The 27,562-nt window shown below is 47.6% G+C and overlaps 2 protein-coding genes across 15 annotated transcripts; one reads left to right on the top strand and one right to left on the bottom strand.

Moving 5' to 3' along the window:
• Window positions 1-70: 70 nt before the first annotated feature.
• Window positions 71-5,937, bottom strand: LOC114857192 (dynein axonemal intermediate chain 4-like). 4 transcript variants are annotated; one of them, XM_029153421.3, is made up of 17 exons: window positions 5,673-5,937; window positions 4,619-4,748; window positions 4,243-4,373; window positions 4,028-4,137; window positions 3,628-3,772; window positions 3,380-3,519; window positions 3,052-3,210; window positions 2,851-2,973; window positions 2,637-2,785; window positions 2,148-2,234; window positions 1,803-1,957; window positions 1,547-1,707; window positions 1,377-1,468; window positions 1,099-1,197; window positions 664-890; window positions 428-581; window positions 71-252 (listed from the first exon to the last, which is right to left on the bottom strand). In XM_029153421.3, exons 2-17 carry the CDS (start codon window positions 4,700-4,702, stop codon window positions 163-165), a joined length of 2,106 nt encoding a protein of 701 aa, XP_029009254.1. In that variant the 5' UTR covers window positions 4,703-4,748; window positions 5,673-5,937; the 3' UTR covers window positions 71-162. The 4 variants fall into 4 exon arrangements, with proteins under 4 accessions (XP_029009254.1, XP_029009255.1, XP_029009253.1 ...); XM_029153422.3 differs by lacking the exon at window positions 5,673-5,937 and adding an exon at window positions 4,881-5,196 and having other exon boundaries at window positions 3,076-3,210; XM_029153420.3 differs by lacking the exon at window positions 5,673-5,937 and adding an exon at window positions 4,881-5,195 and having other exon boundaries at window positions 4,619-4,745.
• Window positions 5,254-27,356, top strand: LOC114857189 (AP-3 complex subunit beta-2). 11 transcript variants are annotated; one of them, XM_041071168.2, is made up of 28 exons: window positions 5,254-5,493; window positions 11,930-12,005; window positions 12,265-12,339; window positions 12,630-12,725; window positions 13,181-13,341; window positions 13,480-13,546; window positions 13,894-14,076; window positions 14,157-14,354; window positions 15,207-15,304; window positions 16,080-16,134; window positions 16,270-16,341; window positions 16,454-16,516; window positions 16,593-16,725; window positions 16,826-16,935; window positions 17,028-17,204; window positions 17,285-17,471; window positions 17,554-17,672; window positions 18,706-18,765; window positions 21,908-22,022; window positions 22,166-22,331; window positions 22,471-22,636; window positions 22,718-22,805; window positions 22,911-23,020; window positions 23,102-23,330; window positions 24,012-24,096; window positions 24,187-24,284; window positions 25,918-26,056; window positions 26,289-27,356. In XM_041071168.2, exons 1-28 carry the CDS (start codon window positions 5,381-5,383, stop codon window positions 26,437-26,439), a joined length of 3,390 nt encoding a protein of 1,129 aa, XP_040927102.1. In that variant the 5' UTR covers window positions 5,254-5,380; the 3' UTR covers window positions 26,440-27,356. The 11 variants fall into 11 exon arrangements, with proteins under 11 accessions (XP_040927102.1, XP_055365879.1, XP_055365881.1 ...); XM_055509904.1 differs by lacking the exon at window positions 18,706-18,765 and adding an exon at window positions 21,305-21,343 and having other exon boundaries at window positions 17,554-17,684; window positions 26,253-27,356; XM_055509901.1 differs by lacking the exons at window positions 5,254-5,493; window positions 18,706-18,765 and adding exons at window positions 9,069-9,148; window positions 21,305-21,343 and having other exon boundaries at window positions 26,253-27,356.
• The last annotated feature ends 206 nt before the right edge of the window (window positions 27,357-27,562 follow it).

Here is a 27,562-nt window from a genome sequence, read left to right as displayed (position 1 = left end):
CTGTAGCTTCTGCTTGTACTGTAGGTTATGCTACTTACTGTATGACAGGTGAAGAAACAATGACTGAACACCAGTTTTTGTTTTTTTATTTGACTACAATATTATAGAACAAACCCAATGGTGAAGAATAGTGTCTCTGTGTTTTTACGTCTTATCACAAGCTTAAATGTGATGAGAGTCCGTCTGAAGCTCACCCTGTGTAGAGCTACAAACCACAAGCCTGGACCTAATGACGTCCTCTAGACCATCCACCTGAAACAAAGAGGAACAGCTTGACCTGCATGCAGTACGTCTTAGTTTACATTCTGTACTGACTCATTCCACTATATGTGAATTATAAATGAAATGACTGAATAATCAGTAAAGCTTGTTTTGTTGTTTTACAGATGTGCTACAGTACAATTGGCTCAACACCCCAGAGTTCTACCTGATTCTTTTGTCCCACATTGAGGTTCTTGATGTTGTAGACAGTCACTTGCCCATCACTGCCCCCCACCAGGGCACAGTCTGTCCCCGGGGCGAACAGCAGCTCCGTCATAGCAGCTCCAGGTGTGTTATAGTGCACAATTGTTGGGGTCAGGCTAAAGGCAGAAGTTTATATGTTGGGAGCTTTTGGTTATTTCTGGAACATCTAAATAGTCTTTCTCATTCATTCTGACTCACACGTCTGAAGCCAGGTTCCAGATCTCCAGCTGTTGCTCATTTATGGCTGCGAACACTGTGGGCCAGTCTGGGGACCACTTAGCAGTGTGCACCACTCTCTGGGTGGATGTGAAGCTCAGCATTGGGGCGAAGTGTCCCCGCTTCCACAGCTGAATGCTCCAGTCAGCGGAGCAGCATAAGAAGAGGTCAGGACTGAATGGAGACCATTCAATGTGGTTCACAGGGGACTGAAGAACAACAAGGTGTAATATAGTGAAAACACTGCCAGTGCTAATGCAATCATTTATTAGATCACATCATTTATTTTGATCATAATCATAGATAAAATAATCTGTTATGAAAAACAGGCTTCGCATGCATGACATTAACATGCAGACATACTGTAGGTGAGAAGACACGTTTCAAATATCACTACGTCAGCGTTCATGGACTTACAGTGTGCGCCTGGTACATCTCCAGGCAATGTTTGGAGTTGAACACGGAACACGTGTAGATGAGGCCACTTCCTGTGCCAATCAGGTAGATACCGTAATTCTACAGGATCAAACATTATCCACAGGTACGTCGTTATGAAGTCAATGAAAGAGAGCACACATCTCAGTTTGTCCCCTATGAATACTGGCAGTGTGGCTGAAGGAAAAGCTTCATAGCTGCGTAAAAAACCCTTCGGCTTAAGGCCTCACTGCACTTCATGAAAACCAAGGCCAACTTACTTTTGGATGGAAGTCAATGCAGAAACCTGGAGTCACTGCTGAAAAAACATCACTGCTCATGTTCACTTTCAGCCTTCCTAAGTTCATCAGGTCTGAGACACAAATAGGATTATTGTGTTAGAGCACCGATCAGATAGTATTTGCTCATCTGTCATTACTCTCTTCAGTACCTATGTTGTCTAGACCGCTGCTGGAGAAGGCCCACCTAATGACCCTGCCATCCTCTGACACAGACACCAGGGCTTCCTCCCTCTCCCTTCCTGTTAACCTCATCTCTGCCTTTGTCCAGATGACTTGCCAGACTGGATGCAGAGGCCTATTTAAACAGTTGCTGGAACAAAGGTATCAGAAAAGCAAAACAGACGGTGGCTTGGACAGATTTAGCGTTCAGTGTGAGGCGTGAGAGTGCAGGTTCGCAGTCGTCACCTGCTGCTGGCCACACACGCCTCGCTGTCGGGGCGTCGGACATCATAAACGGCCACGGTGCCGTCCAACATCCCCACAGCCAGCTGACTGGGACGGTTGGCTGAGAAATCCAGGGATGTCACACAGCTGTGACACTGGAAGACGCGCTCTGGCCACTGGAAGGAAAACACTTTGTGACTCCCAACACAAATTGACATAGAGAAGAATCAGTACAGAACAATCTGACACTTTGTGTCCTGGGAACGGGCATTTCAAAATAAATATTTAACATTGGATATTCAGTGTTGGGGAAGTATGCATGTGTGAAAACTGAAAACAAATAGAGGACGAAATAAAGAAACAGACCATGGGGTTTTTTAGGGACCAACAGCAGATGAAAGTTGGCCTGTGTTTTGTGGAGTCAAGGTCACCATAGCTCACAGCCACAAGATCCTTACAGAGAGACCAAAGCACAACGATTACACCTTCAATGAGCAGCTATATGCTTTGAAACAACAATTATTAATACCATCCAACCATCCATTTTCTATCGCTTAGTCCCATGCGGGTCGTGGAGGACTGAATCACAGCTATCTATGGACGATGGCAGGCTACACCCTGGACAGGTCGTCATTCCATCGCAGGGCAACTATTAATACCATTAAAAAGTAAATGTTTTCCTGCCTTCGCTTAAAAGCTCAATTTTAGCTCTTTTGGTAATCATTAATTTGCCTTTGTGCTATCTTGCAGATGGCAGCGAACGAGGCTTCACGAAGTGCGGACACAAAGAAGAGTTATCAGTTATTTACGTTTGTATGGATCTGCTTATGAAGGGTGGGCTTTTGCCCGTATTACCGGGTTCTTCCTGTTCCACACCATGCTGGTAACGCTGCATTCGTTGGTGATCTCACACCTGAAATCCCAGAGAGGTTCCAGTGTTGGGGTCAGAGGGCGGTCCTCAGCCTCCTGGCTGCCTTGCTCATCTTCTGGCACACTGTCAGGGTCTAACACATTATGATGATTACACCCCATAGCGAGAAAGCAGCGATAATTAACGATCAGTCATTACCTTTCAGTATGGGCAAGCCTTTATAAGCAGCCAGCTTAGGATGAATGATGTTTGTCAGAATGCTCCGCTCCATTATCACGAGGCTGGATAGGAGTGATTTTGACAGCAAAACCCGCTGTGGATCTGGTTTAGCACCGAATAACGAATAAGGCAGTTATTACACAAACAGAACGTAACATTAACAGCAGCAGGTGTCGTCACCTGAGCTAAATGAGTGGCAGTCACTTCTCTCTCCATCCTCCTCTGGACCTTTGATGGTGTCCACAGTACTTGGTAGTAGATAGTTGGCCTCTACACTGGCTGGGCTTTCATGTTGGTTATGAAAAGAGTCCCAGATGTCCCAGACCTTAGCAACTGTTCCTGTAGACATGACAGGAAGAATGGCTGCTATGTGTACATCTACTGAATTTATTTCCTAATGACCTAATTATTGAGGTTTCATTGTCAGACAAAATCTGTAAACCTGCATTGATACATCAACTCTCCATACTGCTGCTACGAACACACAGAAACAGAAATACAGCCTTACCTTCATCTACCATCACAATGTTGTCACACTGGACCTCTTTGTCTTTAGGTGCTCCCCAAAATGTCTGCGCCGCATGTGCTACAAACTTATCGCTGCACAGACGCCTCTTGCAAAGCTCAGTGTACTGAATGTTTGTCTTTCTGCACAAGCAATGTAAAAATGGCCACATCACGTTACAGCCTAAAACCTTTCTCCATAGAGCCTAAGACAAACAGCTCAGAGCCTCCTGAGCTGACCAAACTACTCACCTAACTGTTTCAGCATCATCAGAATCCTCCGACACTAAAGTGCTGGGAATGTCTAGCAATGAAACGCTGTCTGTCTCAGTCAGGCAGATGTCTACTACCTCATCCAAGATCTCCTCTGTCACAGTATCTGGTTCCCTCGGGACCTCTGACAAAACAGCAGTATAAATATAACTCTGTATGTTGCCCTTAGCGTGTGCCCATAAAGGGTCTCTACTTCACTGAGCCTGAGATGTTCAGCACAAACCAGACAAACCCGGACTGCAGAATTTTAACATTTGTGTTTTTCTTGAATCTCACCACTAGATGCTGCTAAAGCTTTAACACTGTACACGTTCTCACTTTGACAGCATCCATGAATAGATAACAAGGATGAACCACACAGGTTTAATAAATTAGTCACCATGTGGAGTTGGGGGTTGAGGCAGTGAAGTGAGTGGTGAAGAAGTCTCAGTTGCTGAAGTCAGTGATGTTTCAAAAGACAGTGTGGAAAATCGACTGCAAAACAATGAGCTGCAAAACAATGTCGTTACTGACTCTGGGTGCATCATCATAATTACACCTCTACACGGGAAGCTCAATCAGTGAAGTGGTTCCTACTGTAGTTCCTACTGGTACCTGGAGCTTTCTGAGCCAGAACTGGAGAGGACTTCCTCCATAAACAGTTTGCTTGGTTTCGCCTGCGTTTCTCCTGACTCTGCTTGATGCAGAGACAGAGGAGTCACATCTTTGCCATCACTGTCCAACACCTGTGAGGACGGGAACAACATGGGAGTTCAATGGGGAGTTCAACCTATTCTATTGGATATTGGAATAAACAATTATATATATATATATATATATATATATATATATATATATATATATATATATATATATATATATGTAAAATAAAGCTTCTGTTGCAAAAGTGGAAAACTATTGCTTTGTGTTTTGTTGTTATGTCATTTTACTGGAAACAAAACATCTTTAAATACTACAGGATGTTCAGTACCCGAGGGGTTCTGGAGGGTTGGTCGGTACCATCACTTCCGTCCAGACTGGAGCGTTTGCTGCGGCTGCTTCCAATGAATAACATGGGACTTTTTATGTTGCTGGCTTGATGCAGTTCTGATCCTTCCCTACTAATCGACCAGGAAACAAAATTACTGTTAGGCTAGCTAAAATAAGTTAGCCTATTTAACGGTGGCTAGCTTTATGATCATGGCTAATAATGTTACTGGGTAATATAAGTTGTGATAAATATTAAAACTTACAAGTTAGGCACAAATTTAGTTTTCTTCCTTTTTTCTATCTAAACACCCTGAAGTTTTTTTTCTTTTCTGATTTTAGGTGGCCCGTTTAACAAGCTAGCTTGATGAGCTAGTAACCATAGCAACCCTTGTGCCCTGTCAGTTAAGAAAAAATGTCTTCTTCCTCTGCTTCTTTTTATTTTAGCTATAACCAATGGTTTTTAAAAAACTGAGTACAACCTATGTTTTGCAAACAAACTCACACAATAAAGCTATTTACAATGGTGTATTTCTAAATGAAACTCAGGATTTATTACAGTTTGTCAGGAAACCATCATCAAACACTTCCGGTTTCCAGGCCTGTAGCAGTCACATGACCAGGACCCCCCACCCACAATCCCCCCACCCCCTCCACCGGGCGTCCCACGAATCCAGGCTGAGTCCGTGCGCCTTTAAGAACCGTACATCCCGCTGCACTAAATCTCCATCGCTGCTCGGCGAAAACAAGAACGCAAACCACGGCCATGTCCGCCAGCTCCGCTTTCAACGACGAGAAGGGGGGCTCGTCCAGTGTCGGGGAGCCGGAATATGGTCACGACCCGGCGAGCGGGGGGATTTTCTCCTCCGACTACAAAAGGTACGGGGCACCTGCCTCCGCCGCTGTTTGCGGTTGTCTCACGGTGCTGGACGGGTTTGCCGGTCCAGCTGAAGCGAGGGAGCGCTACTGTCCGGCGAAATACCGCATCTGGATTCATGTTAGCGGATGCCGCGTGTGTAGTTTATTTAGCAGTGCTGATAAAAACCACTAGACCGCACTTTGTTTATTAGGATCAGGCCCGTAGCTGCAATCGGCGTCCGCGTCTCCGCTCGCCTCTCCGTGATTTGAGCCCGTTGCGTCCGACGATGTTCCGCTGTTGCCGTCGACACACGCACGCTCTGCCTGTGTTCAAGTGAAAGGGGACTGTGGCGCGCGTGTTCCGGACGCACTGACGCCACATTCACCCGCTAAGCGGCCCAAGGCTCGGTGGAGGCGACGCCAGGCCTCGGCGGCGCCAGCGTTTCAGCACCACCCCTGCTGGACAGCGCGCGGAGCGACAGCAGCGCCGGCGTCACGCGCGGCGCTGCGGTTAGACGGGCCGAACCCTGCTCTCAGCTCAAATGGACTGGGCTGGGAGCACTAGTTAATTAATGCGTGAAAATATAAGAACGAACAGGCCGCGTGTGTGTGAGCTTATTGCAAGGTAACAGCCCTGAAACGTCATCAGGAGCAGGTGAATTCAAAAACATGTTTCCATCAGGGTGGAACAAACTTATTACAGTTTTCTATCTGGAGTAATGTCAGAATGGCTGCATATAAATTTGCCATTGTTGTCTGTTGTTTATGCAAATAGGGTGAGAGTAGTGTAACTAAACAAACACACAGTGAAGGTTGAGACATAACATCATTGTTTCATATTTTAATATCAGTACAGTCAAAATCCCATAATTCTTATATATACACAGTATATCTACACACGTGTGTTGTGGATTGATGGTGTGGAAATGACCGTCTTTGTGATGTACTTTTCATCTTGCATGTCTGGTTTTACACCAGCTGTCAGTAAACCTCAGCCTGGAAGCCTGTAGTAATAGTGAGAGTTGCATCACTGCTGCTGCTGATAATTACTGGGTCAAGCATCAGCATCACCAGCTGTTTTAAAGAATGGAAGCTTCTCCGTGATTTACCAGCAGATGGAGCCCAATGTTCACAGATGGTCCGGTTTGTGAACCGTGACCCGTGGAGCAGCAGGTGACGGTTTTGCCCTGACACCATTTGCCAAACATTAGTCATTAATATTCTACTGCTTGTGGTTAAACGCAGCATTCGCTGATTGTTTTGCGTGTGTTTACACAAGGTGACGTCTGCTAAGTGAAGCACATGAACCAGTTTGTCTGTAAACACGACTGTGAAAGCAGTGAACCAGCCTCCGCTGCCGTCTCCTTGGAAACGAGGCAGATGTGAGATGTTGCTTCAGACTCTGTGTTGCTGCCATTACACCTTTGCTTCTCCTTTAAAAAGTGTTTACTTTGCATCCACCTGATGTTTTTGGTGCATCCACTGATGCACAAAAGAATTTAAAGAGAAAGTTTATATCAAAGTTCACCATGGAAAATTAAGAATCTCTTTAATGATCCTATTAAAGAGGTATTAAAGGTATTAAGACTATAATTAAACAAACAATAGCTATTATTATTATTATTATAGTAAAGTGTACGTGCTTGTGGGCAATATAATGTACTGTAATGTTTAATCAGTAGAGTAAAAAGTCAGAATAGATTAAGTATAGCTTAAGGTGCAGGGTGAAACTGAAGGTCAACTTCAGTTTGAGTAAATATTAAATTTTAGATAGATTTTAAAAATACGAGAGACATAAGAACAAACCGATGTGAAGAAGACTGTAGAAACTGCAGCTCAAGTTAAAACAAGTGTTAAATGAAATAGTACTGGAAACCAGCCAGTTTCCAGTTTCCACTTCCAATTTGTGACAGAAAGAAACAAGTCTTTTCATTTCAACTCCAAGCAAGAAGACAAATGAGCAAAGCTGAAAGTCCTGGTTCCATTATGGTCCCAGTCGTGGGTGAATATGAATTATCCATCCTCATGACACATCGTCTGAGTTTACTAATTCATGGAAGCCTTCATATATTCCTTTTGAGACGCCCCGTCTCTTTAAGCTGAGGGTTCAATACCGCTGCGCTGCACCCAGAAAGTTTAGGCATAAAACTGAGACATTTTAAATCCAGATCACAGCAGGTGGTCGTTTGTAGTCAGAACGATTCACAGAACTGTGTCTTTGTTTGACATTTTGAAACATGACTGTTTTTTATTTTTATGCTGTATGAAGTTTATTATGTGTGTTTTTATAGAAAGATAATTTGCAGTTTTAAAATTTTATAGCATCCTAAAACGCTCCATGTCCAATATTTCATTCTCAGTATTTCACTGAGAATGAGCTTGGGGCTATATTTCCTGGTGACATGGTGGGTTAAAAATCTTATTAGACTTTAGCAAATGTCACCAAATCCTGAGTGAGCTGTTACAGATCACAGGAGATGTGAATGTGAACTGTGCTCCAAAGCAGTTATTTCGGTTGGAGCCAAAAAGAAACGAGTAGGAGACGAGAGAGAGAGAGAGAGAGAGAGAGAGAGAGAGAGAGAGAGAAAGAAAGAGCGAGAGAGAGAGAGAGAGAGAGAAATGTCCTCATCACGACACCGCCAAGAAAGCTGAGTCATGGAAGGCGAGAAGAAAAGGCACCACACTGAATATTAAAAATGAATTAGCCAGGGGAAATTTTAAACATAATGAGCAAGAGGAGCAAGAATATTTAACAGCATCTGTTTGGTATCAGCTAAGGTTTCTTGGCCGACACGGGAAGCTGAGAGTATGAATTAACATGAATCAAGCAAGTGATATTCACCGACGGCGATGACGAGCAAAGCAGCGATAGCGTGGCACAAAATGGGAGAGCTGTGTCATTGTTGGAGAGCCTGGGTCTGTGTGTACGTGGCTGTGTACACACACACACACACACACACACACACACACACACAGGCAGAGGGAGGCTGCAGCAACAGGAGCCACATGAGCTGCAGGAGGAGCGGCTTCACGGTGAATAGACTCCGCGCCCCTCTCTGCCGAGCATCCATTTACTGAGCAGCCGCCGCGTGCTGCTCCACCGGACTCAGCGGCAGCGGGAGGAGAAACCCACACGGCTCCGGAGCGAAGCGTCCGCCGCGGTCGAGTCTGCAGACGGGCGCTGGAGGCTTCGCGTTGCGCCGTTACGGCAGGAAATGCCCACGTTGGATGAAGCGAAGCTCAGAGGGAGGGAGTATTTATAGCACCGAGTCTAAGTGGAGCTGCTGCCGAGCTGCTCGGAACCAACTCTACGAGGACCACAATCTGAGGGAATTTCATTTCTGCGTCCGCTTCAGCCGCTCAGGAGTCTCCCGGCTGCGTTCGCCCGAGCTTCAATCATGACCACTATGCAAAAGCTTCTGCAGCTGCCGGTGAACGCTGTGAACATGGTGAAGACGGTGCAGAGCCAGGTCCAGGGCCAGGAGGAGGACAAGAGCCCGGTGCTGACCCCCGACGGCGGGCAGCAGGCCTGGTACAGCGCCCTGCAGCCCGACGAGCTGCGCCACCTCCGCTCCGGGGGCTCGGGCGGAGGGGGAGGGGGGGGCGGAGGGGGAGACCAAGAGGAGCGGGGACCGCTGGACGAAGGCGGCGGCAGCTTCCAAAGTCAGCCTTTGCGGTACGAAATGGGCGACCCTCTGCTTTTGTTGAGGAGATCGATTATGAGGAAAGCTCAGTATCAGTGGAAAGTGTGGTTTAGTGTCTTTGGGCTTCAGACACTTTGCAGGAACTGCTCACAACTTAGATACAGGAGACAAGTAGCGTTCGGGTTGAAGACCATTACTGATCAGAATCTAATTAGATTTTCACAAATTAGACTGTTTAGTCTTTAGATGTGTGTAGAAAACACACATTTCCTTCAATTAGGTGTCAGACAACCGCTGTATTTCCATTAGTTTGCAGCTCTGTGCAAAGTAACGCAGCTCCAGCTTCGGACCCGGTCAGTGGCAGCAGCAGGTTCTGCAAACATTCGTTTGGAACTAGAACTTGGCCTTTAGCGTTTCATACGTGTCGCAGAGCAAACAAATGGATCTGCATCATGTGTTTGTCTAAAAACTAGGCTCTTCTAATCGTCAGAAGCTACAGTGGCTTTGAGGAGATATTTTCCATCTGTCCCAGAGGAAAAAACATAAGACTTTCAAAATCTCTGCTGAAAGAATTATGTAAAACAGCCGCTTAGAAATGCAAGCAGCGTTCCTCCTGTCCCCGATTCCAGCAAAGACGCAGCCACAGCTCCGTGGCGCTCCTGCGGCCGTGCACCACGCGCTGCTCGCCGGTAACTTGACCGCCGCCGGCCCCTGTCGTACCACAGCCGGTTCAATTATTCAGAGCTGTTTGTGAATTCAGCTGTTGTTCAGCGGGACGGAAACCGGAGCCGGCGCGGGTGTAGGTTTACTGTGGAGCCGGTCGCTTTGGACCCGAGCTTCTTCCACACAGGAGTCCACACGCTCTCACACCTAATCATGACTCGTGGTAAAAGCAGTCGCTGCCAGAGAGTTTGGCGTCTTTTCTTGTCGTACTTTTATTTATCTCTCTCACGTCCACTTAACAAACATAAAGAGGCTGAGTATTCACCAGTTTTCCATGTTCTGCCCTCGGTTCCCTTCCACTCACAGCTGAGGCGCCTCCGTTGTGTCTGACTAAGAAACGTGGTTGTGCCATTCAGTGTTAGTCACATTAAACCTCCTCCTGCTGATAAAAGTGGGTGTTTCTGTTGCGCCTGTTCTTTATGGAGGCGTCTGTCCAGCGTTTAGCACAGTTTGCTGATCTTCTGAATGTGACGGCTGCTGGTTGGACTCTGATGTTTGGCTCTGATGTTGATGCTGCCCAGATGACGAGTCGCACGGTTGTTTCTGTGTGCCATCATGACATCAGTGTAATATATGCGACCCATCATCACAGCCTCACAGGAAGATGTGAACCATGGGGCCGTGAAGTCTGCATTTCTGCTCCTCGTCGTCATGTCTGACTTTTCAGAGCTTTAGGCAGCGTCTCGTTACACTTTTTCATTTTATTCTGGGACACGGCCGCGTATTTGTAACCAAGGACCCAGCGTTACGTCACTGCTCAGGTCCCAAAATAATCACCCACAAACTGTGTTTTATAGATACTGTCAGCTCCGATTTGACACTCTTTGATGAATTTCGCTTTTGAAGCGCGTAACCGAGCGAACAATGTTATTAACACGTTTATGCTGGGAGACGAAAGCGTGTCCTTGCTTCTTCGCTGTCACAGCCAACGCAGGATAATGTATAGACACACACCTTCTTCGTGCTTCTAGATGAATAATGTTTATGCAAAGATACACATCAGCTCCTCAGGGACGGACTCAAGTCAGATTCAACAAAGCTCCCAAAGCCAAGAAGTCACTTAACTTCATTTCACTGTTGCCTTGGAAACTACTTGGAGGAAACGTGTTATTCTGTATCCATTCAATCACCCCACCCACCAGCAGCCGAACCCCACTCGTGCAAAAACATGAATTCAAGGCTTAAACAAACAACAGAAATCATAGTCTCACTTACAGCTGCTGGGTGGTTTGCGCCACAATTCACAAACACAGAATTCTGGCTGGCGGCTGCATTTAAAGGCAGATGATGTGTATGAATGCAGGGACCTGTGTTTAAAGACGGGAAGAGGTGCAGGTGAAACTGACCACCATTAGTAAAGCTGACAGAAGCAGACGTGACTGAGCCAGAAGTGGGATTACCAAAATAAGAGTTGACAGGAAGTCGAAAATCTGAAAGTCTAAGCTGCATTCTTTCCTGTGGATTTAAAGAAAAGGCAAAGTGTGAGTGAATTGCTGCTTTTCCTGTCTGGTGTCATGTGTCGGCATCTCGCTGACTGCCACCTCGCTCCAGCCTCTTGTGGTGCCTCCTGGCGTTCTTGGTGGAATCTGTCAGCAGCGTGTTGTCAGCGTAGACGTACTGAGACAAACGTGGTGTGATGTGACCGATTGGAGTGAAGCAACATGGCTGCAGAGCGACGTATAAACAGGCCGCAATGCCGCGCATGCAGGAGGCAGCTCACATACTGATGTCACCACCAGGTGTGACTGCACGAGTTACACGTCCTACATTCTGCTTTATTAAACTCTCCTGATTTTTGAGATGCTCATAAATGTATGTTGACCTCAGTTTATCTAAATAGAATCTTTCTGTGAGGAGTCAACGTGTTTTGGGGACTGTGTCGCTTTCATTTGCTGCAGTTTCCAAGCTTCCAGACTTTGCACTCTGGCGTCTCCACATCAAAGAGAAGCATTTCACACTTGCAGACCTGGAGACGTGAGCGTTAAATGGAAAAAAGCGGCTCCACGTCCCGTGTTCGCGGCTTCTCACTGAGCGCTTCGTGGCCGGCGTCAAACGCTGCTGAGATGAGTCTGAATGCTTTTTCTTTCCAGGCACGACGACTTGAAGGAGATGCTGGACAGCAACAAAGACTCGCTGAAGCTGGAGGCGATGAAGCGCATCGTAGCCGTGAGTACGAGAAGCGTCTCTGTAAAACCATTCACTGACTCCTCATCCAACTGGAAGTGTGCTCAGATCCCAAAGCTGTGAGACGAAGGCAGCGTCAGAGGAGACGCCGGATATTCATAGTCTGTCAGATCCCCTTCATTCATTATCCGAAGGGACTGAGATAATAGGAAAAGTAGCACATTCTACTCCAGATGTTTGCAGCTCTTGTGAATGTCACCTTGTGTAAACCTCTGGGTGTTTCGTCCCTGTTCTGCTGCAGATGATCGCTCGCGGTAAAAACGCCTCCGATCTCTTCCCCGCTGTGGTGAAAAACGTGGCCTGTAAAAACATCGAGGTTTGTATTGAGAAGCTCTGCTTGACCTTCTGCTTATGCTAATGTATTGTTTATGTATTATTTTTTATACATCTTCTGTTTGTTTTGAGTTCTTATCTCAGCACAGGAGCTTTAGCTTTATCTCACCTGAACTAAATTGGAATTTCCACTTCTCCTTTTTCAACTTGTCTTTTTTATCACTTTGCTTTATCGCGTCACTTATTTTTTATCGCTGTGGAAATAATTGCACTATTATGCAGAATTTAGATTTAATGTGCTTTTCTTAATGTGTCTGCTTCCCTCGCCTGCAGGTGAAGAAGCTGGTCTATGTTTACTTGGTGCGTTATGCTGAGGAGCAGCAGGATTTAGCTCTGCTCTCAATTTCCACGTTTCAACGAGGCTTAAAGGTACAGCAGTTGTTGTTCCTCTCTGTTTTACCATTATATTACACGTGTTCCTGGTTTCCAGAGGATGAACCCTAACAAAAAATATCAAACTATCAATTCTATAATTATTCTGTAGCTTCACTATGATTTCAAAGTTGTTCACTGTCCATTGAAATATATCTTAAAGTCAAATTTTGTGTGATATCTGGCATTATATGGCATTTATGCCATAAGTTAAATAAAATATCTCTGTGACTATACTATAGGAGGGTTAGGAATATGGTGCAGACCTCAGAGAGCACACATGATTTATGACCAACCAATCTCAGCAGCGTTGCCTGAAAGCGCAGCTATGACTAAGTGCAGCCTGGTGCCGCTGCAGTCTCTTAATAACTCTTAAATAAACCTGCTAAATGTACATTGTCAACCAGTGACAGAAATATTGCTCGCTGATTTCTTCCTCTGCGGTTTTGCAGGACCCGAACCAGCTGATCAGAGCCAGCGCTCTGCGCGTCCTCTCCAGCATCCGAGTCACTATTATCGTTCCGATTATGATGTTGGCCATTAAAGAAGCTGCGTCGGACATGTCGCCGTACGTCAGGAAGACGGCGGCGCACGCCATTCCCAAACTGTACAGGTGAGCAGCCCTGACTCGCTCAACGACTCACTGGGTTTGACTCACTGGGTTTGACTCACTGGGTTTGACTCACTGAGTTTCTCTCTACCTCATGGTGTTTGTTCATGAGTTTGAGTATTTTTCTCTCTGTGTCCTCAGTTTGGATCCAGAACAGAAGGACCAGCTCATTGAAGTCATAGAGAAACTCCTTGCTGACAAAACCACAGTGGGTTTTAATTCTGTTGGCTTAGTTGATACCAATGTTTTATTCATCCGATTCCATTTGGCTGCAAACACAAGGTTGAAAAGCAGATAGCGTGGAAAATGAAGAGCTTCTGAGCGCAGCAGATTGCATTCATCGCGCCACTTGTTTCAAAGCTTATCATTTGTTTAACCAGTGTCTCTCTGCATCTTACGTACACTTTTTGCATGAGCTGCTTTAATTGAACTGAAACCACAGCAAAGCCAGCAGGAAGCCTTTTAATGCTCCCTGGTCCCGCTGGGCGTGGTTGTAGACGGTGTGACCAGTGTTTCCTGAGCAGAGTCCTAACAACCACGGCTGATGTGCTGCAGCTGGTGGCAGGAAGCGTTGTCATGGCGTTTGAGGAGGTGTGTCCGGAGCGCATCGACCTGATCCATAAGAACTACCGGAAGCTGTGTAACCTGCTGATTGACGTGGAGGAGTGGGGGCAGGTGGTCATCATCAACATGCTGACGCGCTACGCCAGGACCCAGTTCCTCAACCCCAACATCAACGTGAGCGTCTGAACGCTGGCCTGACCCGCTGGTTCTAGCAGCTGTATTTGTTTCTCACCCGACTCTCGGCGTCTCCGCAGGAGTCTCTGCTGGAGGAGGGGGGCAGCGGCGAGAAGACGTTCTACGGCTCCGATGACGAGGAGGACGAGGACGAGGAGGAAAAGGAGAAGAAAGCCGAGACTGCTGCCATGGCCAAGAGGAAACCCTACGTGATGGACCCGGACCACCGGCTGCTGCTCAGGAACACCAAGCCGCTCCTGCAGAGCCGCAACGCAGCGGTAGGACCAGCAGCTTCCCAGCTTCCCTGACTCTGACTCTGACTCTGACTCCCTGACTCTGACTCTCTGACTCTGACTCCGTCGCCATGGCACTGATCAGAACTGTTTCCTCACGCGTTGTAGTACGTTGAGCAGCAGGCTGGTGCGACGCCGGCTCGGCTCATTCAAATGCATCCTGCTGAAGTGTCCTTGAGCAAAACCCCCAAACAGAGTTGACCTCTCGCTCAGAGAGAAGAGCAGGGCCAGTTTCCCACAGGGAGTTCTTAGAGCGCGGCCCCACATCAGTGCAGCTGTGTTCACCTTGGGCGACCTGCTTTGTTCCAACGCGAGATCTGATGAAATGCACTCGGCTTCTCAGCTTCTGCCTCCGGGCGCTGTGAGATTAAACTCCCTTTCTGATGAACTCTTATGTGTTTCTTTTATGTGCCTTATTGATTTGCACCAATGCATTTCCTTTGCTTTAATCTGCGTTTTGTAAGATGGGAGACTATGTATTTACTTTCTGCAGATCTGATTTCTGAGCCATTTGCTGATAGACTCCTGAAAAGATCTAGAAATTCCTAATCTGAATGACTCGTTGGCAGCTGTAAACACACTTTGATCTTCTCACATCTGGCTCAAAGTGGCAAAAATGCAAAACAGTTCCAGCTTTAGTTTGTTTTTTCATGCGTATCCAACACGTCGGCAGAATTAATCAAACGTGTGTGCGGCGCGGCAGCGAGGCCTCGGTTCTGGGGGTTGTTTCAGCAGTGACTCACGGGCGTTTCCCAGACTCAGCACAGAACACTCTCAGTGTCATTTTGTGGAATAGTGAGTGCTGATGACTCCTTTCACTCTTCTCCGCTGTTCCAGGTGGTGATGGCTGTGGCTCAGCTGTATTTCCATCTTGCCCCTAAAGCAGAGGTTGGAGTGATTGCGAAGGCCCTCGTCCGTCTCCTGAGGAGCCACAGGTGAGTGAGTCGTCTGTTCATGTTGATGCATCATACTGTGGTACTGAACCAGACGCCTGAGGGCTGAGTATCAGAATAAGGAGAGCTGCATTTGTGGGTTTAACTTATAAAAGGAAAGAAGAAACAAGTCAAAGCTGAATGTGAAGAGAAAAACGTGAAATGACCGTGAAACTCTGCAGAGTGAAGCACAGCACGACAACAGAACGTAACAAGTGAGGGCAGTAAAACAAATCTCCACAGCCCTGAGGCAAAAAGGGCAATGGAGGAGCGAAGGCGGCACTGAGGTAAACAGGGAGCGTAAAGCATGAGGAGCGATGGCGCCTGCTGGCTGTAAATCCTGTGTTACAGAACACGCGCCCCTGTGGCTCCGACGCCGTAATGGGGTCATCACTCAGGAGCCACCGACGCGTCCGGAGCAGCATTAACTGTAGCACGCGCTTCATTACGCTTGCGTTGTCTGCATGATGTTGCAGCGGCGCCAGCTTAAACCAACCACAGAGCAGTTCTTCAGAACCAGTAACTAAATGCTCGTTTAGAAGGAACGGGTTCTTTCATTCTGTCTGCACACGTTGAAGTGTGAAACAAATAACGATGCATTGACATAAAAACACTCGCCTCTACTCAGCAGTTACTCATATTTTATAGAACTATTCATCAGCGTCTCCATGAGCTCGTTCAGCAGCTCATTCAGCAGCCGTCGTCCACAGTCTGTCCAGCTTCGTTCATGTTTCTCTCCAAACACATAAATCCGTCCTGCTTCTTTTTCCTCCTCCAGTGAAGTCCAGTATGTGGTTCTACAGAACGTGGCTACCATGACGATCAAGCGAAGGGTGAGCTACAGCTCAGTGTGTGTGTGTGTGTGTGTGTGTGTGTGTGTGTGTGTGTGTGTGTGTGTGTGTGTGCAGCTTGAAATCAAGCACTAATGGAGCCGCCGGTTCACGTCTTCCTGTCTTTGCGCCTCCCAGGGGATGTTTGAACCGTACCTGAAGAGTTTCTACATCCGCTCCACAGATCCCACCCAGATCAAAGTCCTTAAGGTTTGTACCTGTTTTTACCTGCCGGCCTCTCCACTCTTATTGAATATATGTGAATAAATGTATTAGATGGAGTGAGACTTATATAAAATGATGCTTTGTTTGTCTTTTGCAGTTGGAGGTTCTCACAAATTTGGCCAATGAGACAAACATTTCCACCATCCTCAGGGAGTTTCAGGTAGAGTGACTGAACTGAAGATGCTCCGTTATCATCCAAGCAGAAACCAACGCTTCGGTAAATGTCTCTGTTCCAGACGTACATTAAAAGCATGGACAAAGACTTCGTGGCCGCCACCATCCAGGCCATCGGCCGCTGTGCCACCAACATCGGTGAGGTGAGGGACACGTGTCTGAACGGCCTGGTGCAGCTGCTGTCCAACAGAGACGGTGAGTCCGCTGTGAAACGTAGGGGGAAAATGTCAAGTGGGTGTCAAAATGTCGAAATGTCAATGCTGTATTAACCTTTATTCATTTGTGTCATTTGTAGAACTGGTTGTAGCTGAGTCTGTGGTGGTTATTAAGAAGCTGCTGCAGATGCAACCGGAGAAACACAGTGACATCATCAAACACATGGCGAAACTGACAGACAACATCCAGGTGAATCTGATGTTGGTGTCTGACGAACGCTCTTTGTTGTCATAGTAGTGGAAAGCGGAACTCAATGCACTCATTTACGTGTCGGACCCCAGGTGCCCATGGCGCGGGCCAGCATCCTGTGGCTGATTGGAGAATACTGTGAGCACGTGCCCAAAATTGCCCCAGACGTCCTGAGAAAGATGGCGAAGTCGTTCACTAACGAAGAGGACATCGTCAAGCTGCAAATAATCAACCTGGCTGCAAAGCTGTACCTCACCAACTCCAAACAGGTGGGAACAGGTTGCTGTGGTTTCACTGTGCAGCCAGCACTGAACCGGGCTCAAACATGCAGCTGCTTCCTCTTCCTCAGACGAAGCTGCTGACGCAGTACGTCCTCAACTTGGCCAAATACGACCAGAACTACGACATTCGGGATCGGGCGCGCTTCATCCGCCAGCTCATTGTTCCCACAGAGAAGAGCGGCGCCCTCAGCAAGTACGCTAAGAAACTGTTTCTGGCCCTCAAACCTGCCCCGGTGCTCGAGTCTCCGTTTAAAGGTACAGAAGTCCCTTGATTCTAACTAACGCCGTGGAAGACGCGTTCTGTGGTTCTGACCTCTTTGGTCCCGCGTGTCTGCAGATCGAGACCATTTCCAGTTGGGGTCACTGTCCCACCTGCTGAACGCTAAGGCCGGGGGCTACCAGGAGTTGCCCGACTGGCCCGAGGCCGCCCCCGATCCCTCCGTGCGCAACGTGGAGGTGAAGGAGTCTGTGCGTGCAGTGGGAACAGTAACATACAGAGACTCACGAAAGGAGGGCAGCGAGAGACGCTCCTGCCCCAGAGCAGTGCCTCAGAGGGGCCTCACATCCAGTCTGACATCCTCCAATATCACGCTGATTCCACTCAGCATCTGTCACTCACTTCCAGCTCATTAGCATTAACAGCTCATCAGTAACATGCATCCTGTTTGCCTCCGAACGGATGCTGCCTGGCCACGCTCCACGTCATGGAGGAGGATGAGTCAGAGAGAAAAGAGGATTGTTTTGCTGTTGGTGAAGCTGGATTTGAATCCTCTCTGCTGCACTCTGCTCAGCAGCAGCTCCCTCGTTCCTTCTCCCCACTGTTTGAGCCAGTAGCACATGTGATGCAGAGGGGAAGTGATTTAAACTTTGTTACGCCCTCGTGGGCAGCAGTGCAGCAAATGTACTTACAGTATGTTTGCTTTTACACAGATGGACAACGTATTAATGTGCTCTGAGCGATAGAGCATTGTCACAACTCATCAAAGTTCCTCCTCTTCTTCTCCATCTCATTCACTCCGTGTGCCATCGGCTCATTGACAACCATGTGCTTTCACGTTGGGGCAAAATCAAGACTCACAAAGGCTTGATTTTGTTCAGTAGTGAAGCTTATTTACTGACAGTCACCTTGTGAAAACTGTGTAACATTAACATCTGCAGGAGGAAACGCTGAAGGCGCGTTGCTGTTGAGCATAATCCAAAGTATTCATTCGCTTCTGATTTGATTCTCCAGCTCATCTGACACAAACAGGAGAGTAGTTTGAACTTGTCCAAACTGTCATTTCCAAAATTTCATTAGCCAGTTCCTGCTTAAAGGGGCAGAAGAGATGCATTTTAGCCCATGCATGAAGTTATAAAACCACCAGTGTGGTCCCTGAAGTAGAGCTTTGGATGCTCGAAGGCCGGAGAGGTCCTAGTGAAGCCGAGCGGAGGAGGGCGATCAGTGACGTCTCTAACCAGGTCTCCCTTTGCCCGCTGTGCGTCTCCGCAGACAGAGGAGGTCATAACCACCGGCGAGGGACGGATCGGCCTGCTGGGAGACTGGCGAGAGGTCCCTCAGTGTGGGAGTGCAGTGGTGTTTGCTTGATCCCTTCTCTCTTTGCTCTCTTTGCTCTGCGAAGCATGTGCCATTAGACGGGACAGGTTAAACATGCGACGCGTTAAACATGCGACGCGTTAAACATGCAATGCGTTAAACATGTGATGCGTTAAACATGCAACAGGTTAAACATGTAACGCGTTAAACATGCAACGCGTTAAACATGCAACAAGTTAAACATGCAACACGTTAAACATGTGATGCGTTAAACATGCAACGCGTTAAACATGCAACAAGTTAAACATGCAACACGTTAAACATGCGACGCGTTAAACATGCGACAGGTTAAACATGCGACGTGTTAAACATGCGACGCGTTAAACATGTAACAAGTTAAACATGCAACAGGTTAAACATGCGACGCGTTCAACATGCGACAGGTTAAACATGCGACGTGTTAAACATGCGACGTGTTAAACATGTGCTGCGTTAAACATGCAACCCGTTAAACATGCGACACGTTAAACATGTGCTGCGTTAAACATGCAACACGTTAAACATGCGACGCGTTAAACATGCGACGCATTAAACATGTAACGCGTTAAACATGCAATGCGTTAAACATGCAACAAGTTAAACATGCAACACGTTAAACATGCGACGCGTTAAACATGCAACAAGTTAAACATGCAACACGTAAACATGCGACGCGTTAAACATGCGACGCATTAAACATGTAACGCGTTAAACATGCAACACGTTAAACATGTGATGCGTTAAACATGCAACACGTTAAACATGCGACGCGTTAAACATGCAACGCTTTAAACATGTGATGAGTTAAACATGCAACAGGTTAAACATGTAACGCGTTAAACATGCAACGCGTTAAACATGCAACAAGTTAAACATGCAACACGTAAACATGCGACGCGTTAAACATGCGACGCATTAAACATGTAACGCGTTAAACATGCAACAAGTTAAACATGCAACACGTTAAACATGTGATGCGTTAAACATGCAACACGTTAAACATGCGACACGTTAAACATGTGATGCGTTAAACATGCAACACGTTAAACATGCAACAAGTTAAACATGCAACACGTTAAACATGCTACGCGTTAAACATGCAACGCGTTAAACATGTGATGCGTTAAACATGCAACAGGTTAAACATGTAACGCGTTAAACATGCAACGCGTTAAACATGCAACAAGTTAAACATGCAACACGTTAAACATGCAACGCATTAAACATGCAACGCATTAAACATGTAACTCGTTAAACATGCAACACGTTAAACATGCAACAAGTTGAACATGCAACAAGTTGAACATGCAACACGTTAAACATGCGACGCGTTAAACATGTGACGCATTAAACATGTAACGCGTTAAACATGCAACACGTTAAACATGTGATGCGTTAAACATGCAACACGTTAAACATGCGACACGTTAAACATGTGACGCGTTAAACATGCAACACGTTAAACATGCGACGCGTTAAACATGCGACGCGTTAAACATGCAACGCGTTAAACATGTGATGCGTTAAACATGCAACAGGTTAAACATGTAACGCGTTAAACATGCAACAAGTTAAACATGCAACACGTTAAACATGCGACGCGTTAAACATGCGACGCATTAAACATGTAACGCGTTAAACATGCAACGCGTTAAACATGTGATGCGTTAAACATGCGACAGGTTAAACATGCGACAGGTTAAACATGCAACACGTTAAACATGTGATGCGTTAAACATGCAACAGGTTAAACATGTGATGCGTTAAACATGCGACAGGTTAAACATGCGACAGGTTAAACATGCAACGCGTTAAACATGTGATGCGTTAAACACACAAGCTACAGGCAGCCCAGGAAGAAACTAGGCAGTGTGTCAGAGCGTGGCTGTTATCTGGGTTCACTCAGAGCAGCTGGGTACAGTCAGATGAAGTTAAATGACGTTTTGCCATTGGACTCATCGTTTAGAGCGTCTCAGACCACACAGTCTCCATTTAGCAGCATCTGTAATGCAGCAAAGCGCCTCTAAACCAGGGGCCGGTACCATTTCTTCCTCTTCACCCCACATTTGTGACACTGTGATGTGAGTGGCCTCATTTTTCTGCCCGACTCCACGACTGCTTCCCCTTCACTCCTCACTCATTCATCGCATTCATCTCATCCAGTCCAACATCACGCCAATGAACAGTGTTGTCACATATTTACTTTTGTTGTAGTGAATAGTGAATGTTGACATTTTTATTTTTGCTTATCTGAGTATATATTAACGTATATACAGTATAATTAAGTTCTATTTGAGTGTATTTTACCAGAATAGATCCAGACGTTGTGCTAAATATACTGTGATGAATCTTGGGGTTTCTTTCTGTGTCTCACACCTTCTTCTTTTTAGACCCAGAACCTTCCCTGTGGCCGTTTGTCTTGCTTTCCTGACCTTTTTCTGAAAATGTCTCCTTCTTTTTTCCCCATCTCACCTCCATCTCCACCTCCAATCTTTTTCTTTTCTACGTCCGCCAGGTTTTTACGCTGCTTGAAAGAGTCACAACATTAACGAGTGTGAGTCAGTTAGAGCCTCAACCCACATAGCTGCAACAACCCGAGTGCTTTCTGACACCCTGCCTCACGTAGTCGCTGTTCTGTGCTTAGCTCCACACACAGCACCCACCCTCTCAGACGCTGCCATTAAAGAGGTGATTCTTTGAGCCGGACGTGGGGCGATGCCCAAACTCATTAGCTGCTTAATGAGTTTGGTCACAGAAAGAATGTTTGTCTCTCCCCCACTCCACAAAGACATCACTTCTCTTAATGGACCTGCTCCCTTTAATAAAAGAGAACCATTACTGCAACTGGTCATGAAGGCATCGCCTGGTGCTGACATCTGAAAATAGCCCTCCATACAAGCATTAGTCTGGTCTGTACTGAATCTGTTGTCTCGCTGTGGATCTAAAAGCGGATCTGCAGCAGGGCTGGCTGGCTGCATTAGGCTGCATTAGGCCCAGGCAGAGGCATTCATGGCCACGCTACTGTACTGTAATCTGCCCACGTCTCTGCTTCTGTCTGAAGGGGGGGGGGTCCCTGCTCACCGGAACGGCTGCTTACTGAACTCTGCTCCCCCACCAGGTGCCCGAATGGACCAAATGCAGCAGCCGAGAGAAGAGGAAGGAGAAGAAGGTGGAGAAGCCGTTCTACTCGGACTCGGAGGGCGAGTCTGGGCCCACGGAGTCGGCTGACAGTGGTAACGCTCTGTCGGGCCCTCGGCCACAGCTTCTGTGCTTCACTGACAACATCTAAGAATAACACGTGACACCACAGTAGATCTGCACTCGTGGCCTTCCAACCGCCCCCCCCCCCCCCTCACTCCAACCTCTCCCCCTCCAGAGTCGGACTCCGGCAGCGGCTCAGAGAGCGCCAGCGGCAGCGAGGTGAGCGCCTCGGGGTCAGAGAGCGAGGAGAGCGAGGAAGGCTCCGAGTCTGAGGAAGAGGAGCAGAAAGACAAGAAGAAGACCAAGAAAGAGCTGAAGAAGCCAGTGCAAGAAAGCGAAAGGTTGTGTTTGATCGTGGTGCATTCAGGGACACTGAACCAAAAACCATAGTAGAAGGAACTTTAACTTTACAATCAAGGTTTGTTGGTTTGATGTACTGTGACCGTATAATGTTAAAAACCGCCTCTATTTGACCTCCAGTGAGCAGAGCAGCGAAGAAGAGGAAAGGAAGCACGCGAGGAAGAGTAAAATCAGTAAAAGCGAATCCGAGTCTGAGTCCGATGAAGAGGACGAGAGCGAGTCAGAGAGCAGCGAGTCGGAGTCTGAAGACTCCGAGTCTGAGGCTGAAGTCAAGAAGAAAAAAAAGGTATGAGCTCATGTTCTTCTCTAAATCTAAATAAAGTAAACCTCAGTATTTAGACAGGTTCATGCCTTTATTGTTTTCCAGGCAGCTGAATCCAAGCCTCCTTGTAAACCTGTGAAGAAGGAAAACAAAAAAGAGAAGAAAGAAATTTCTCTGCTCGACCTCGACGACTGTGAGTGTTTTCAATGCATCGCTACATGTATTCGGGGCCGTAGCAGTAAAGTGTGTTTGAGCTGAAACAGGCAGGTGGGACATTCGCGTGCGTCTCTCTCCTCAGTTGACCCCACTCCGTCGCCTCAAGTCACCCCCGTCAACAGCTTCCTGTCCAGCAGCCTGGTGACGGACCTGGAGGGGTTGTCTCTGTCCGACTCGGTTCTGGCCCCGGCGGTGAGTCACGCTCTCCCCTCCCACGAGGCGGAACGGGCAGCGGAACCCGAAACGCCCCCTAACGCGTCCGCGCCTCCTCAGACCATGGCGCCGTCCAGCGCGCTGAAGAGCTACGAGCTGCTGCACCGCATCACGGGCGAGGGCCTGCAGGTGGAGTTCTGCTTCAGCCGCCAGCCGTTCAGCCCCGACGCCAACATGGTGGCGGTGCAGATGCACTTCACCAACAACGCCAGCGCCGACGCCAAGAGCCTGCACATGGAGGACGTGAAGCTGCAGTCTGGGATGAGGGTCCGAGAGTTCCCAGAGATCGGTGAGTGACTGCGCTGCACACGCTGCGTTCTGCTGCCTGCTGGCCCGCTTCATCTGGTTCCTCTGGTTCCTCTGGTTCCTCTGCTTCCTCTGCTTCCTCTGGTTCCTCTGGTTCCCCTGGTTCCTCTGCTTCCTCTGGTTCCTCTGGTTCCTCTGCTTCCTCTGGTTCCTCTGCTTCCTCTGGTTCCTCTGGTTCCTCTGCTTCCTCTGGTTCCTCTGGTTCCTCTGCTTCCTCTGGTTCCTCTGGTTCCTCTGGTTCCTCTGGTTCCCCTGGTTCCTCTGGTTCCTATGGTTCCTCTGGTTCCTCTGGTTCCCCTGGTTCCTCTGGTTCCTCTGCTTCCTCTGGTTCCTCTGGTTCCTCTGCTTCCTCTGGTTCCTCTGCTTCCTCTGGTTCCTCTGGTTCCTCTGGTTCCCCTGGTTCCTCTGGTTCCTCTGGTTCCTCTGGTTCCTCTGCTTCCTCTGGTTCCTCTGGTTCCTCTGGTTCCTCTGCTTCCTCTGGTTCCTCTGGTTCCTCTGCTTCCTCTGGTTCCTCTGGTTCCTCTGCTTCCTCTGGTTCCTCTGGTTCCTCTGGTTCCCCTGGTTCCTCTGGTTCCTATGGTTCCTCTGGTTCCTCTGCTTCCTCTGGTTCCTCTGCTTCCTCTGGTTCCTCTGGTTCCTCTGGTTCCTCTGCTTCCGTGGGCAGAGCTGCTGCCGGCGGGTGAGACGGCCACCGCCGTGATGGGCATCGACTTCTGCGACTCCACGCAAGCGGCCAACTTCCAGCTGTGGTGAGACTGACTCCTGCAGACACGCCTGTTTTCGCGGCGCCGCTGACTCTCGCCTGACGTCTGCTGCTCCGCGCGTTTCTCCGTCTGCAGCACTCAGACCAGGAAGTTCTTCGTGTCGATCCAGCCGCCGGTGGGGGAGTTGATGAGACCCGTCTTCCTCACAGAGAACGAGTTCAAAAAGGAGCAAGGTGAGCGACAGAGGGAAACGCGACCTTCGCAGGTTAAAACAGGTCCATGCAAACGGGTGAACGCAGACTCCCACTTCCTCTGTTGGAAGAGTTTTTCATGTGTGACAGCAGCCGGGAAATGATCAATTATGAGGTTTGAACAAGTTCATTTTTGAGGTTGAAGTGTGATCAAACATCTACAGTATCACATACTCTGCTTATGGACGTATCGAGTTTCTGTGATTTGGGATTGTGTCTGTTATAGAACACACGCCTGTGATCAGACTTAACTTCACACAGGTCATTTTTACAATAAGAACAAACGTGAATGATGGTGCTGTTTCGTGACTTCACCGCCGTCATTGACATCGCGAGCGTTTCCTAACGGTGAATGCCACTGTGAACACACTGGAGTCCAGTTAGAGCAGCTGCCGCCACCAGCATGAGTGTGGTGTTCATGTTTCATCCTGAGCCACAGAACAAACCCACAGTGATTCATTTCCCCGGTTCCTCCCTCTTCCTACGTCCCCAATAGAGAAGCTATTACACAGACTGGGTAAGTCGCTTCATAGATCTGTCTGCCTTTTACCCCCCCCCCCCCCCCCCCCCCCCCCCCCCATCCTCCTCCATCCCATCCCAACTCTAACACCTGCTGACCCCTCCTCCGTCTGTAGCTGCTGATGCTGCTCACACCAGGAATGACTGGAAATGTTCATCCACTCATCCCGATTCACTCTCCTCCGAGCACCGTGCGAACGAAAGCGAGCTCACGTCCGCCTCAGGGCCGATCACCTGCACCGCATCGCTCACCTGTCTGTTACCTGAGCTTTAGGCTGCTGAGGCCAGTGTGGAGCGTGTGGCAGTGGTTCAGTGTTGCTCATGCAGATTTGTGTGGGTGATTTTCAGGTCAAAACGGCTTGAAGTCAACATTACAAACACCGACTGTGTGTTGACTGACCCCAGATCTGTTCCTGTTTGTGTTTTCAGCTGAGGCATCAGGCAAATGAAAGCAGCGTAGAGTAAAGAGTGTAGTTACAGTAAGGAAAGAACAGATTTATTTGCTCCTTGTGTTTACTTGGAGCAGTAAGTAAATGAAAAAGACGCTTGATGGTTCTAATGGTTAGTTCTTCTTGTCTTCCTGTTCCCAGGCTCCTTTCAGGGCATTTTCTGCTTTTTAATCACTATTTACCATCATGTTATATTTGCGCTTGTAGTCATTTTTCCACACTTGATTCATATAAAGTATCTGTGCTCTCCATTGAGTCCAGAGGTCGGCAAACAGATCTGGACGAAGTTTGACCTGCAAATCACCAAAGTCCGTGCTCACGTGGAGCCGCTCACGTCCACGTGCAGAGAAGCTGTCAACCAGAAAACAACAACTTTGGTGCAAAACGTCTCCACTTTGTGAATGTCAGTGGCTTTAAAGCCGAAACATGTCCCGTTCTGTGAAAACGGACACAGAACTGACGTATAAAGGATTCGCCAACAGCCTGGAGGACTGTAGCAGATGCATGTTCATATACAGCATCTGTGCATACGAGTCTTAGAGGCCCTGATGTCATTTAATGCGTAAAGCAGCACTGGAACGAGTGTCCACACTGATAAAGGCATCATCAGCCGCCCAGTTTGACCAGTTCCACTCGCACTCCTGCAGGTCAGCTGATGGGCATGAACGAGATCACGGAGAAGCTGACTCTGGACGCCACCTGCCGGAACGAACACACCATCGTGCAGAGGGTGACGGCCGCCGCCAACCTCAGCAGAGTCCCCTGCGGCTCAGACAAGGAGTGCAGGTGAGCGGTCAGTTTGGAGCTGTGCATGAAGACTAATGAGCAGCAAAGCCGCGGAGGCATCAGGTGGCGCCCCCATGTGGAGGACGCTGGATCTTCTTTTTGTTGCTGTTGTGGTATTCGGACCTGCTGATGACTCCCTCCCTCCTTTATTCTGTGCTCTCACCTTTGCTTCTGGCCTTTGCTGCTTTGACCTCAGTCCTCCTGTGCCTCCTCCTGATCATCCTGTCTACAGGTTCGCCGGCAGGACGGTGACCAGCGGCAGCCTGGTGCTGGTCACCGTTGTGACCAGAGAAGAAGGAGCCGCGCAGCTGACGGTCAACTGTGAGAAGATGGTGATCGGCACCATGCTGGTGAAGGACATTCTGCTGGCTCTGACGCAGTGACCTGTGCTCCCATTAACTCTCTGCACCCACCTCACCACACTCTCCTCTCTGTCATCGCCCACCCTCACCGCATCTGTAGCGTCGCCTCCATTAGTCTGCAAGAAATGACAGTCGGAAAGTTTCACCATTGTTTTGGCTGAGCTGTCTTCTTTTAGAAATTATTATTGAATAGTTTAATTTTGCCCGAAGACAATCAGAAATGATTATTTATAATTAGGCATGATGGGAATTTTAAATTAATTAGTTTAATTAGTTAATTATTCAAACGTCCCCTTTCTTGAGGGAAAAAAATATTTAGAACTTTCTGATTTAAAACAAATGACATTGTAATAGCAAAATTACAGATTAGAGAAAAGACTGGGGAACTCAACACGTTTCACTTGGTGCCAACAGGATTTTCATGAACGTGACTGCAGAGGGAAGCAGAGATGTGGGGGTGGTGTTTTCCTGAGGAGCAGGAAACCGGTGCATCAGAACTAAGCCCCCAAATGTAAAACAATGACCCCTTATACATCCATCTATTTATTTTTTGTGAAATTATTTAGAAAAGGATCTGATTTATTTGAGTAGATGCACAAACCGGTCAGTTTTAGGTTTAAAGCTTGTTAAAACAGAAAAGACACTGTCAGGTCACCTTACGGTCAATGTTGTGAGGTCATTACTTGAATGTAGCACAAAGGCTCGACAGAGACGACCGCCTGCAACCGAGTCATTTCATTAAATGTGCACCGCTCCTCTGAAAACCTTCACCACTGGCCACAGTAGCTGTCACAAAGTGTAAGAGGGCGTTTCTGAAACCTGAACATGTTATTGTATGTACCGCAACATTATACAGTGCAACTATAAAGTGTAGTGTGTATGAGTGTGAGTGTGTTTGTGGGCGTGATGACATTAAATACTGACCTGACAAACATTTACTGACCGTTTTCAAAAGTGTTTCTTCTAAGACTTTCCCTACATTTATCATAAAGACCATTTTAAACACGTTAAGAAGGTGGCATCAAGTGATTATAATTATAAAGCAAAACTACGAAGAGGCTGTTGAAACCAGTGGAATAAAACACAAACACAAAACTAAAGTATAGAAAAGAAACACAGTACTTCTTTAAATAAAGTACTTTTG

The sequence above is a fragment of the Betta splendens genome, chromosome 6, assembly GCF_900634795.4.
Source record: "Betta splendens chromosome 6, fBetSpl5.4, whole genome shotgun sequence".
Lineage (NCBI taxonomy): Eukaryota > Metazoa > Chordata > Actinopteri > Anabantiformes > Osphronemidae > Betta > Betta splendens.
This window is presented reverse-complemented; position numbering and strand designations above follow the sequence as displayed.